This window comes from Rhineura floridana, chromosome 3 (genome assembly GCF_030035675.1).
Source record: "Rhineura floridana isolate rRhiFlo1 chromosome 3, rRhiFlo1.hap2, whole genome shotgun sequence".
In the NCBI taxonomy this organism is placed as follows: domain Eukaryota; kingdom Metazoa; phylum Chordata; class Lepidosauria; order Squamata; family Rhineuridae; genus Rhineura; species Rhineura floridana.
Window position 1 is genome coordinate 137,345,045 of NC_084482.1, and position 14,607 is coordinate 137,359,651.

A 14,607-nucleotide genomic window follows, 5' to 3' on the forward strand; every position below is an offset into this window, starting at 1 on the left:
TAAAACATCTTTAATTAAAAAAAGGGTTAAAGATATTAAAAGACATATTAAAAGCAATTCTAACACAGACGCAGACTGGGATAGGTCTCAACTGAAAAGGCTTGTTGGAAGAGGAAAGGCTTCAAAAGGCACCAAAAAGATAGCAAAGATGACGCCTGCCTAATATTTAATAGGAGGAAATTCCACAGGGTAGGTGCCACCACACTAAAGGTCCGTTTCCTATATTGTACAGAATGAACCTCCAGAAAAGATGGTATCTGCAGGAGGCCCTCACCTACAGAGCGCAGTGATCAGCTGGGTATATAAGGGGTAAGATGGTCTTTCAGGTATCCTGGTCCCAAGCTGTATAGGGCTTTGTACACCAAAACTAGAACCTTGAACTTGGCCCGGTAGCAAATGGGCAGCCAGTGCAATTTTTTCAGCAGTGGGGTGACATGTTGGCAATACCCTGTCCCAGTGAGCAGTCTCGCTGCTACATTTTGCACCAGCTGCAGCTTCCAGACCAACCTCAAGGGCAGCCCCACATAGAGTGCATTACAGTAATCCAGCCTAGAGGTTACCAGTGCGTGGAAAACAGTGGTCAGGCTATCCCGGTCCAGAAACGGTCACAGCTGTCTTATCAGCTGAAGCTGGTAAAAGGTACTCCTAGCCACAGAGGTCACCTGGGCCTCGAGCGACAAAGATGGATCCAGGAACACCCCCAGACTACTGACCTCCTCTTTCAAAGGGAGTACAACCCCATCCAAAGCAGGCAACTGACCGATTATCCGAACTCGGGAACCACCAACCCACAGCGCCTCCATCTTGCTAGGATTCAGACTCAGTTTATTAGCCCTCATCCAGCCCACCACCAAGTCCAAGCACTGGTCCAGGGCATGCACAGCCTCTCCTGATTCAGATGTTATGGAAAAATAGAGCTGGGTATCATCAGCATACTGCTGACACCTCACCCCAAATCTCCTGATGACTGCTCCCAAGGGCTTCATATAGATGTTAAACAACATGAGGGACAAGATGGTACCCTGTGGCATCCCACAGCACAACTGCCAGGGGGCCAGAAGACAGTCACCCAATGCTATTCTCTGAGAGCGACCCTGGAGATAGGATCGGAACCACTGTAAAACAGTTCTTCCAATACCCATCTCACCAAGTTGGCCCAGAAGGATACCATGATAAATGGTATCAAAAGCCACTGAGAGATCAAGTAAGAATAACAGAGTCGCACTCCCCCTGTCCTTCTCCCGATAAAGGTCATCCATCAGGTTGACCAAGTCCAATTCAGTCCCATAACCAGGCCTGAACCCAGACTGGGATGGGTCAAGATAATCTGTTTCATCCAAGGGTACTTGCAATTGCTGTGCCACAACCCTCTCAATCACCTTCCCTAAAAAGGGGGTATTAACTGCAGCCTCTCTCTGGAGCCAGGGTCAGGCAGGGGGTCCCAGTTCTTGCAGCACTTACCAGGGACTTCAGCTGTCTTGAGAGACAGCACCCCAAAAGAGCAAGCAGCAAGCACCCAAATGCTCAGATACTCACTCTCGGGGCAGGTCTTCTTTAGTCCCCTAGTGCTGCAGCTGTTCCAAGTAGTGACTCACATGCCTGTCTTTCTAGAATGACTAACAATTCTGGCTGCCCATTTGCTACCAGGCCAAGTTCAAGGTTCTAGTTTTGGTGCAAAGCCCTATACAGCTTGTGACCAGGATACCTGAAAGACCTTCTTATCTCTTATATACCCAGCTGATCACTGCGCCCTGCAGGTGAGGGCCTCCTGCAGATACCATCTTATCAGGAGGTCCGTTCTGCACAACATAGGAAATGGACCTTTAGTGTGGCGGCACCTACCCTGTGGAATTCCCTCCCCTTGAATATTAGGCACCAAGCCATCTCTGTTACCTTTCAGCACCTATTGAAGACCTTCCTCTTTCAACAAATCTTTTAAGTTGAGACTTTATCCCAGTCTGCTTCTGTATTGGAATTGCTTTTTAATATGCTTTTAAACCTTTTTTAAAAAAACAATATGTTTTTAACCTTTTTCAAAAAAAAATATTCAAAGCTTTTTAATGTTTTTAAAGTTGTTTTGTTTTAATGTATTTTAATGTCTGTTTTTATGATGTTTTAAAGTGTTTTTAGTGCTTTTGTTTGCCTCCCTGGGGGCGGGAGATGAATAAAATGATAAATAAATAAATAAATAATTCGATCCTGTACATGCTTACTCAGAAGTGATCCCCAATGAGTACAATTGGAGTTACTCTCACATAAGACTACATCGGATTTATCTAGTCAGGTCAGACACTAAGGTTAGAGTGAGTGACTCTCATTGCACCCCAGACAATAGGAGGTCTTGCACACCAAATCTGGAATTATATTATGCCACTGCTTAACTGAGTTGTCTTGTAAAATTGATGTATTTCTCCTCATAGCACCAGTAGGCACACACAGAACAGACATTGGACAATTGTGCTCTGGATACTTTGATGTGGGCCAGACGCAAGTCCAATTTGGGTTTTTGTTCTACTCATGTGTAAACAAACATGGGAGTGGGGGCATGCTGCGAAACCTATTTCCTCCAGCATTACATGATTACTGTGTTTTAGAGCACTTCATGAAACTGACTACCAAGGTCTGAAGCAGGGAACCTCCTCTGCTCATGGAAACTCACTGCATGATTTACAACCCCGATTGTACAGGGTTGTAAGTTGCACAAGGAGCATCGGCAAGGCTCCCTGCTACAGACCTTGGAACTCAAACTTTTGGAGGTATCTAAACATAGTAAAGGTGATACGTTGATGGGGGTAGGCCTTTGCAGCAAGCACCCAGTTCTGCATTTATTTATATGCAAGTAATGCCTGAATAGGGCTAAAATGACATACCTAAGTGCATTTTTGAATACCTACTGATTAGACATGCTGTACTAGCCAGTGGCAGATGGTGCCCACTAGACCTGGTAGGACTAGGGCCTAGGACTGGTAGGCACATGCACACACACATACACACACCCCTTATGATGCCAGCCAAACATGGGGGGGGGCAGTTTGCCACCAAGAATCTGTTCTTCTCCCCACCCTGATAATAAAAAGGCCCAATCTGGCCCATGAAGAAACCAGATCTTCCCACACACACCCTTTTTGGAGCATTTTGCCACCAAGAATCTCTTCTTCCCTCACCTTGATAATAAAAAGGCTGAGTCCAACCCATGAAGAAACCAGATTCTCCCTCCATATCACCTTATGATGCCAGCCAAACATTTTGGGAGTAGTTTCTTGCCAAGAATTTCCCCCCTCCCTGATAATAAAAAGGCTTAATTTGGCCCATGAAGAAACCAGATTTTCCTCCACCCCCTTACGATATCAGCCAAATGTTTTTCGTGGCAATTCGCCACCAAGAAGAATCTCCTCTCCCTTCCCTTCTTATGAAGAAACCAAAACTGCTTTTGAGTAGTTTGCCAACGCTCCTCTAACTGATATGTCTCTATATATCAGAGCATGGTCAGAACCAAAGTGTGATTCTGATATAGGCTAAGACTACCAGGTAGGCTACTCTTGAAGTTGTCTAGACTCCTCCCTGACTACGCCCTAATTTGCTGCAGTGGTAGGGTTGCCATATTGCCCGGTTAGCCGGGTTTTGCCCGGATTCTATGCATGCCACCCGGCGCCCGGCTAGCCCCTTAGGTGGCCCGGATTCTCAGCTTTAATTTAAAAAAAAAAAGTTTCTAGGTGGTCCGGTTTTCGAGATACGCATAAAAACGTCAGCCGCCCCCCGACTGTTAAATCTTTCTTTAAACAGTACTGTATGCACTTCCTAGCTTTAACCCCGCCCATTCAGGATTGCAGCCAATCAGGGATTGTGTTTCAGTTTCATTGATCTGAGGCAGTGTCTAGAAAACAAAATGGTGGTTTCACGCCCTGTTTATCTGAAAATCTCATAAATTGGGTAAGTATATACATTTCCATTTTTTTCCCTCTTGTGTGCAGGAGTCAGATCTTGGGCAGTGTTTTGAAAACCTTCCCAATGCTTGCTTTTTGTAAGAGCAATGCTAATCCCATATGCCCAGAGTAAATCCCATTGAATTCAATAGGACTTACTTTTGAGTAGACACAGTTATGAATGTGCTCAAAATCAATGGGACTTTGGAGTGAATGTAAAAAAGAATTGTGTTTGTGTTCTAACTCTTTCTGCCCCCTTCTCCAGTCCTATTTTAAAGCAAGTAGGCAGGGCTTACTTAGGTATTACAGTTTTTATTCTGTAGGAAAGTAATACTGATTTTTTTAAAACTAATACTGATTTTTCTGCAATGACCAACTGGTTTGACAATAAACTATTATACGGGCTATATGTATTTATACATCTGCAGTGTGTGTGTGTGTGTGTGTATGGAGTCTTTCCAACACCCCTGTGAGGTAGGGTTGGAAACCAAGGCAGCTCACAAGAAATAAATCCCTTTAAAATCCAATAACCATAAAAACAAGTATAAACAGTTGCAAAACAGCGTAAAGTGGCATGATTCGGAATTTTGGGTTGTGTGAATGAAGTTGCTTATCACTTGAGGTTGCATTTCTGTCCCTGTTTGAGTAAGCCCCACTGAATACACTGGGACTTGCTTCTGAATAAATAAACCTAGGATTGCACTATAAATATCTTTACAGTTTGTGTAAATAATCAATATATTTGATAGTCATGCTTATATAAATACTTCTTCATTTATCATATTTTTGGTTTTTGGTTAGGAATCCTGACTGGTTGTGAGATGCTTAGTTTTTTGCCTTACTCATAGATATCTTGTTGTGGTTGGTATGGTATTACATTTAGGAAAGTGTTACTGCCTTCTGTGTTTTTTTTTCCTGTTTGCATTTCACTTATCTTTAACCTCACTCCGTTACAGCCATAGAAGCAACAGCAGCATATGCAAGATAATTAACTCCCATTAGTGATAAGAACAAGAATTTATAATTATTATTTCAATTAAAACAAGAGGCTTATCAATACTTTGAAGAGGACCAGATATTTATTTTGTTTCTGAGCCCAGGACTGGGTCTTTCATGATGCCCGGGGGGGGGGGGAGCAGGAGAGTAGTCGATAAGACAGACATCCTGGCATTGGTAATCTAATTAGCAAGGTATGTGTGGGGTTGTTGCACACTTCAAGGCCCAGTTTCATTTTGAGTATGGAGGTAGAACCTGTGTAGATGTGGTTGATCAAAGGGAGAAGAAATTTTGAGTTAAGCAAAGCTCTGCTTTTATAAAACCTAAGAAACATACAGATACTTTGAATGTCTGAGTGCCTGCACCAGTGGAATACTGGAGGAACTTGTAAAGCTTGCTGCAACAGTATTTAGAACTGAGCATGTAGTGTGAAAGACTCCTTTTCCTAACATTTTGGCTTCTTGTTTTTCTCCACCCACCGCATCTTTAAAATATATCGTATATGGTTAACCATACTGCTGCCCTGACTTACTTTATGTTTGTTGCTATTTTGTGTTTTTATTATGTTTTTATATTGATTGTGTATTTTTATTGTTTTTATTATATTTGTAAGCTGTGCTGAGCTCTGTTTTTAACAGCAAAAGGGCAGGATATAAATTCTCTTAATCAATCAATAAATACTCCATAGTGTTGGAAACTAGAGTCTAGGCATTTAAGGCTGAAAATGTTGCTTTTAAAAAAAAGATTTCTCACATCTTTCCCCAGCTTTTGGTGGTAATTCCTAGGCACAAAAACAAAACAACTGGACAATCCAAATATTAATATGCAGATATTTTGCATAATATGCAAACAATATGCAGATATTTGCATAATATGCAAATACTTTACATAATATGCAAATTACCCTGCCCGGATTTGTGGAACTGGAATATGGCAACCCTATGTAGTGGCATTGTTAGAGAGGCCTGTGATGTTCCTGCTTATATTGTAAATATGGTAAGTGCTGGTTATATAGAAGACATATGGTAAGTGGAGTGAAAGAGGAGGGGGAGTACATGAGCAGTAGAATGCTGGATGATTGGCTGAGCATTTGAATGGCTGGGAGTATAAATGGAAGAATGACAGTTGAATCAGGGTGGTGGATGTTGGAGGTTTAGAGAGGTGAAAGAGAGGTTCTGGTGGTGTTTGGAGGTTGTTGTTGTTGTTGAGAGTGAGTCGGAGTTCTGAGGCTATTAATGAGAAGTAAAGTACATGTCAGAACATATATGAAACCATAAGCTTGTCAACAAAGTAATTAAGTAATCTTGTTATTTCTAATTTCTTGCTTAAACAAAAGCCTGATTCCTTCAGCTGGGAAACACAAACCAGGGGGGATAGCAAGTAACCAAGGCTGAACAGTTGTATCAAATGGTGGCAGCGGCGGAGGAAAAGATATTGTATCCAGTACCACAGAGAAACCCAGGGCTATAAGCTTCAGTGCAAGAGGCTGCAGGGGGGGTTGGGAATTACCTATACCCATAGACACAAGGTATTGAGATAGCCTGGCAGAGACTAAGGCACAGTCTAAAGGTTATAAGAGATACAGAGTGTTGGGTAGTAAGGCTTAGCAGGGGGATCTTCTGAGAACTGCTAGAGCTGTAAAGTGTAAGAAGAAAACCTGACGTTCCTGTCTGCTGGTAGCCACAAGTGAGAGCTTCACAGGTGGTGCTGGGGAAGGACGTCACAAGGCCTCATAACAACAAATGGAATAAAAGCCTTCTAGGAGGGCTGACAAGCAAGCATACCAAGGGGAGGGACCTCCTTCCTATAGCTACACTTTTGGATTAGGATTGGCTGAGTGATGCAGATAGCTGACAGTAGATTGACATAAATGTTTGTAGAGCTTCTCTTTGAGATTTTTTTTTGGGGGGGGGTAAAAATTGCTTGGCATTTTCATTGATAGGGCTATGCCTCACTAGTCCCAATGAACCAGCTTCCACTGATACTCACCAGGAAATGCTGATGATAAAAACTGGCTCCTAGTCTGTCTCCACCTATGTGAGTGGTTCATCATCCAAAATTTGCAGCTCACAAATATCTTCACAAGAATTACTGCATTGGATCATTTCTGCCAACAAATACTGCTAGATGCATAACTTGGGGTTGTGTGGTCATGTCACAGCATTTTGTATCACTTAAAAATGTATTTTAATAGTCATTTTGATTGCAATACAGGGTATATTTGTTGTATTACATAGCAATTTGTAATCCCACAGAGACAAGTGTTGGGGGAAAATATTTACATTTGCATCTCTAATGCACTCTACTTCAATTTTCTTCCCATACGATTTGCTTAATGAATACCGTAAATAATACTATGTTATGTTATGTGGAACATGACATAAATAATACTTCATGTTCTACATATATCCTACTTAGGGATGCCTCATGCAAAACTATTCATAAATGATCATTATTATTCTTGCCATTCTAATTCAGCCAGAGAGACCTGCAGACACAGCCAATGCAAGACCAAGGCACAATACTCACTTGAGTCTTGTTGAACTTGTTGAATAAATGTTGATGCAGACGATGATGTGCACCCCATTCCAGGGCCCCTGGTTGTGTACAACATCTTTGACTAGAACTAGATCAGGTCTACATTTGTTCAGAACCCGGTTTGAAGGTTTATGTTAAATAGGATTATAGTTATTCTATTTGCTAGGATGCTAGCAATGATAGCAGGCATAAACGTATTTATGTTTGAGCAAGATGAGCAAAAAAAATTTACTTTCTTGATTTTGTGTCACTAACACTGGCATATCAGGGTTTTCCATCACAGGGAGTTTCTAAACACATTCAATTTAACATAATTAAAAAACGTCTTCAGTTGTGCAAAGAGCTGAAGAGCTGTCCATATGCCGGGAGACACTGGGGCAGGGCTTATATGTGTACCTTTGCACCATCCCCTAATTTAACCTCTCATGTTTTCAGGTGAATGCCTGAAATTTATGTCTTAGGTCAAAGCGAGTATTAAATATAATGCTTCTGGTACTGGAAGTACCTTTAAAATTCAGACCTAGTGATGGGGGAGAAATTCAATTCAGTTTGCATATAAAGCTGATTTTACCAAATTCACACTTTCCAAAACAATATAAGTACTGAACCACAGCCACCCTTGGGAATTCATACTTATCCAAATTTTGCAATGCAGTTCTCTGGCCAAACTGCGTGTACAAAAAAAGTGGAAAGTGTGCATAAAAATGAATATAGTAGGGCCCCGCTTTTCAGCATTCCGCTTCTTGGCATTCTGCTAGTACAGCGGTTTTCAATTATATCCATGTTCATTATGTTCGGCACTTTTTTGGCATTTTTTGGCATGACGCGCTCAGCAGCTGAGTTCGAGAAGGGTGTCGGGTGCCATTTTATTGTCGGTGATTCAGTCTGTTTACTGCATTTGTGCACTCTGCGTGTCTGTATTCTGGCAATTTTCCAAACTCAGACTTTTTAAAGTTATTACAGTGGCGTACCTAGCGTGCTGTATTTGACACCTGGAGCAGACACACACGTGCGAGCCCCATCCTCTGCCCCTTCTCCTCCTCCTCTGGGAAGCATGCTACGACCCGCACATGGGGCTGACGGGCAGGGCGGAGGTGTGTCGCTTTGGGCACTGCTGCCGCCTCCTGCTCTGTTCCTTCCCCTTTTCCCGGTGGGCCGATGTGCAGCCGCTTTCCGTTTGGGCTGCTACGCTGCTCCTTCTGATGGAGGCGAGGTGCCCTGCTGCCGCAATGGTGTGAAGCATAGCCTTGGAGCAATGTGCAATTGCAACAGTGAGGTGCATCTTCCACCTCCAGCCATGCAGTGAGCGCTGCGCTTGCGGTGGCAGGAAGGAGCCCGCGAGTCAATGCAGCCAGCAAAGGGGCCTTGCAGCAGGCAGGGTCACTGCGCAGCTGTTGGGGTTGCTGCTGCTGGCTTGCAACTGTCCTGGGCACCTTTGGAGCTAGGCTTGCTTGCTCGCTTGTTCTTTTTCTGGGGAGCCCTGGAGGGCATCGATGGGCAAACGTTTTTCTGCTCCCACAACGTTTTGAGGGCTCTCCCTTAAAAATACCCAAAGTCCACAAAACTCTGAAGTTCTCTCTCCCCCCGCCGCCTTCTTATAGCTTTTGCAGGACTTGTTGACAGCTCTGTTGGCACTAATCATAACTTTGCAAGCGAGTGAAGAGGCAATCTGGTTTTGCAAAGCAAGAAAGAGGCATGAGCCCATTTTGACAGAGGGATGGTGGGGAATTTAAACAAAAGGGAGGGCCAATGCACCCCCTTTATTGCCTGCACCTGAGGTGCACCACTGCCACCATTTTGTCCTTGGTACGCCCATGAGTTATTATATTATATTAGTGGGGGGAAAGGCTATGCTCCACTTTTTGGCGATTTTCGCTTTTTGGCGGGAGTTTGGAACCTAACCCGCTGTATGAGTGGGGCCCTACTGTATATTAGTGAAAATAACATACAAAAATGCATTATATTAGGAAAGATTGCTTGCAAAAATGTATACATTAGTCAAAAATGCATACAAAAATGTGTTAAGAGAAATTCTCACGAAAAGTGCTGAAGAAGTTTCCTGAGGATTTTTTTTTAAGAAATCACAAATTGTTGCAGAAATGGGGAGAACTGAATTTCAGACTGGAAAAATGAGAAACTGAGAGAACCAAAATTAAGAGATCCTTCCATCCCTATTTTAACCCTTGTCCCTTATTTTTATGAAGATACAATTCTCTCATCTCCCTTACAGACTTTTCTAGAAATCAGGGTGTCCTGAACTATGTATATATCATAGTTTCATTTTGTTTTTTGGGGTGACTGAAAACAACTTAAGCCTTTGGGACTACAGTTTGGGATCACTGTATTTTGAAGGATAAATGTACAGATGTCACATATTAAGACTTTTCTAGTGATCCAAATATTTGTACCAAATTTCAGCTTACTGTCATAGGAGGAACTTCATCATTTGTTGAATCTGCTGCCTTTAATGGAGTATGCTAATGTCTCATAGTTTGATTCTTTCTAGTAATCAGAATGTCTTGCTCTACATATGTACTAAATTTCAGAGCTATGGTTCATTGGGAAATTACCCTAAAATATGTAAAGACAAGACACACACTGAAAATAAATAACCAAACTGTTCTTTATTCCACAGAGACTGCATTATGCTCTGTTGCTTGAACAGTGGCACAAGCTTTGTGGCTGGTTTTGCCATCTTTTCTGTCCTTGGCTTTATGGCTTATGAACAAGGAGTGCCCATAGCAGAAGTTGCAGAATCAGGTAAGTTCTAAAAGCATAAAAAAAAATTTTTTTAAAGCATATTTGATATACTAGTGATCTTCTTGCATTCTTCGTTTGGAGATGAGAGGTCTGAAGAAGAAATATATTTGACCTCTCCTCCCTCTCTAGTTTTGGAAAACTGAAAATCTTCTGTCAAATTCATATTCAGTAAAATTGTTGGCAATTAGTTAAAGAATAATGTTTGAAAATAACCTGACTGCTAAAATAAAATTTAAAATCCTGGGATTTAGGATTTTTCATGTTTTTGAGGAAGATGGGTTTGCCTGTAAAACATGTTAGATCACCAAAAGGGGATTGGAGATGCAAAATGTCCTTTGAAAATCTAAAAATGTTTTTGTTCATGGCTGTTTGTAGTTTCTGTATTTCCCTTACTATACTTCTGCTTTGATACCATTTTTTATTCCCTTCATGAGATTATCATGAATGGGATGATGCCATGGCACCAATGCAGTAAGGCACACTTGGGTTTCTGATGATATCAGTGATGGAAAATGAACTCTTAACTCTGAATGGGTAGAGGAAGGGACAACTGGGCTGTTGTTCTCTGTTTTGCTGCATTGTGATACAGGAACTGGTACCGTCTGTCCAGTTCCCTTGGAAATCAGCTATGTTCACTGTCCTCCCCAAACTTTTTTGCATCCTTTCAAGCCCTGCCTACTAGAAATCCAAGGTTTTGCTTGGAGATGGAAAAATATTCTGCCCATGGAATGCAAACCTTCTGTGATTATACAATCACAGGATTTGTGCATCTCCCTAGTAAGGACACAACAATAGCAACTAAAAGGAAAGCTCAGATCGGCTTGGCTTAGGAATGTGATGCAATTTGCAAAACTGAATAAAAGAAAATAACTTCCTATCCAATCTGAATTCAAACTGAACCCAGACTTGTGGGTCCACAAATCCTTTTCCTCCCACCACCTGCTGATTCTCTAAATCCCCCCTTCTCCCACCCAGTTACCTAGTGGCTGCTGGCACAGCAGCTTTGGCAAAAGTAAAGAAGTGAGCAAGGTTTATCTCCCCCCCCCCTTCAGCCCCTAAGCAAGTCAACACACTGGAATGCAAGCACAGTTAGTCCAGAACCTGACATACTGCTATGTAGTGCACCATGTATGAGTAGCCCCTGGGAAGTGTAGTTTTCTCACAAAAATATTGACATTGCCGTAGTCCTTGGGGAAAACTACATCTCCCAGGGGCTACTTGTGCCTGGTTGTTACGAAGGGACCTTGAACTTCCTCATGAGCAGAGCTCACTAGAAATCCAAGTCTCCAAAAAGAGAGCAGCAGGATCTTTTGCTGGAGTTAGCCGCACGTCACCCCCAGAGCATGTATAATTTTACCCTTAACCCAATAACACATACACTGAAAGTAAAATAAAGAGTGGTTTTATTAAGAGAAGGAACAAGGAAAAAAATATTGCAGTATACAATTGCAGTTAACAATGAGTAGCTTTCTAACTATTATCCATTCATTCATTCAACAACACTGGATAGACTAAAGCAAAGAGACTAACCCTATGAACACTTTCACATTAAGTTCACCCACACAGAAAAAAAGAAAAAAGGAAAGAAAAATGCCCAGATAGTTGCATATACCTTTCCTGGAGAGTTGCTGCAAGCCTAAAACTGAGAGAGACCTTTCATATCTAGTCCAATGAGCAAAAGCTCCACCCTTTGTAACCAGCGCCAGATTTGAAAGTTCTCACCCAAATCCATAGCTCTGAAATTGTCCCAAAGATGCTAGCGTGCGTTGATAAGAAAAGCAGTTGTTGCAGCCCCCCAGAAGAGGAACTGAATTCCCCTTCTCACTCCTCATGTTTTATACCTTTTCCTAACTAAACTGACCCCAAAGTAAACCCAAAGTAAATGTGATCAGGAAGATGGGAACCCACTCATTGCCTGATAAGTTCCTGGATGATAGGTGTGATCTCCCTGCTGTAGATTCCTGATAATTCCTCAAGGTTAAGATTATCATAATCCTTGTGTAAAACAGCTTCTTTGTTTGACAGGAGTTTATCCTGTCTTCTCCAAAGGCTTAGAAATGCACAACACCTCCTAGTTTGAAAGGAGCTATTCTGTTTCCTCCTGATGGCCTAGATCATCATAAATATTTCCTTTGTTTGAAAGGAGCGCCTATTCTTACTGGGTGACAAATCCCAAATTTCCATGAGTCAGGAAGTCTATACCTTCAGGCATTGCAAGATATGTACTCAGAGGTCACAGAGGGGCTGTCTCCCAGGAATCTTTGCTGTTGCAGGCCTTTTCAAACTCTGGTTCACTGAGATGAATCAAAGATTAAAAATTCCCAATATTTGATTCCTCATAACACTGGTGCAGTGCATGGAAGTATGCCAGGTGCCAGAAGAGGGAACCAGGAGATGAGTGGGGGAAGGAGACTAGGTGAAAGGTGGTGGCTTGGGTTTTGACTGAGTAGGAGTTGGTAGAAGAGAATTGGTAGAAAGGAAGGTCCTAATTCTTGACTGGTATTTCAGTTGACTTTTCAAACACCCAAGACCCATATCTTGACCGCATTAGTGCAGGAATTGATGACCAAGACTGGATTGCTTCAATGTGCTCTTTGTGGGGCTTTCCTTGTGCTTGGTCCAGAAACTGCAATGAATACTGAATCCTGCAGCATGGTTACTGACAGGAGTAAGACCCTGCTAGCGTGTTAACAGCTCTGCTGCCAATTTGTTACCAGGCCAAGTTCAAGGTGTTATTATTAGTATACAAAGCCCTTAACAGCTCGGGACCAGTCTTACTCTGTATATGGCCACGTGACCACTTTGATCTTCAGAACTGGAACTTTTACAGGTTTCATGTAATGTTTGTTCTCCGATCCTCACTTGTAAGGAGCCAATCTTTTAGTGTGGCAGCTCCTACACTCAGGAATTCCCTGCCCATTGACATTAGATAAGCACTTTTGCTGTATTATTTTGTGTACCTGCCAAAATATTTTCTGTTAGGCAAGCCTACCCAACATGTAAAGGAGATCGGTATTTAAATGTGTAATTCTATCTTAGAATGTATTGTTTCAGCTGTTGATTTTATCTATTTTGCTTTTTAAAAAAAACAACACCTCATTTTTAACTTTGATTTATATTGATAATTTTAATGTATATTTTATATTTGTAAACCACTTGGAGATTGAATTTACAGTTAAGAAGTATGCAAATTTTGTTAAATAAATAAATAAACTTATATCTGAGTCCAGACATACGAGTCTTGATAACATCACTAGTGAAAACTGCTTCAGCTGAATATTTAGAATATTATTTTTGGTCCCCTCATGTGTCATGGTAGCATCCAAATAGAATCTGCAAATCTCCCTTTTCCTGATCAGTTGTGGGACACTTTGGACATTGTAGAGAAATACTGGGAAGAGGAAATGTGCGGTACTTATACTTTCTGTTGTCCCTTCATTTCCAAATGCCCAAAGCCATCCACAGCCACTCCTCCTGAAAAATATCCATAACAGTAAATTCCACTCTCCACAAATCATATAGTCATTATCCATAGTTCTTGAAACTGTTCTCATAATACAATTCCTCATTTATGCATTTATTTAACCATAATATTTTACTTATTCCCAATCAACCCCTACTTTATCTTTTTCAGGACCTGGACTTGCTTTCATTGCCTACCCAAAAGCTGTAACAATGATGCCTCTTTCTCCATTATGGGCAACTTTGTTTTTCATGATGCTGATATTCCTTGGTTTAGATAGTCAGGTATGGATCAAAAATAATTGCCAGTTTAATATTGTTGAATTGTTTCTTCACTATACTTTATTTCATATTGTTATGTCAATCTGTAGCCTACTCTTCAGTGGTTTATACTTCCAGGATGGATTACGAAATAAATGTTGTTGTTATGTGCCTTCAAGTCAATTATGATTTATGGTGATCCTATGAATCAGCGACCTCCAATAGCATGACCCACCCTGTTTAGATCTTGTAAGTTCAGGTCTGTGGCTTCCTTTATGGAATCAATCCATCTCTTGTTTGGTCTTCCTCTTTTTGTCTCCCTTCTGTTTTTCCCAGCATTGTTTTTTCTAGTGAATCAGGTCTTCTCATTATGTGTCCAAAGTATGATAACCTCACTTTCATCATTTTAGATTCTAGTGATAGTTCTGGTTTAATTTGTTCTAACACCCAATTATTTGTCTTTTTTTGCAATCCATGTTATGCACAAAGTGCTCCTCCAACACCACATTTCAAATGAGTTTTTTTCTCTTATCCGCTTTTTTCACTGTCCAACTTCCACATCCATACATAGAGATTGGGAATACCATGGTCTGAATCATCCTGACGTTAGTGTTCAATTATACATCTTTGCATTTGAGGACCTTTTCTAGTTCTCTCATAGCTGCCC

At 41.5% G+C, this 14,607-nt stretch overlaps 1 protein-coding gene across 1 annotated transcript in view; it reads left to right on the plus strand.

Annotated features, from left to right (window-relative positions):
* Positions 1 to 14,607, plus strand: part of SLC6A11 (solute carrier family 6 member 11) — a 193,469-nt gene that overhangs the window by 157,330 nt on the left and 21,532 nt on the right. The window contains exons 9-10 of the mRNA XM_061621990.1: positions 10,093 to 10,217; positions 13,852 to 13,964. Of these exons, the coding sequence (XP_061477974.1) occupies positions 10,093 to 10,217; positions 13,852 to 13,964 (238 nt within the window). The remainder of the gene's footprint in view (positions 1 to 10,092; positions 10,218 to 13,851; positions 13,965 to 14,607) is intronic.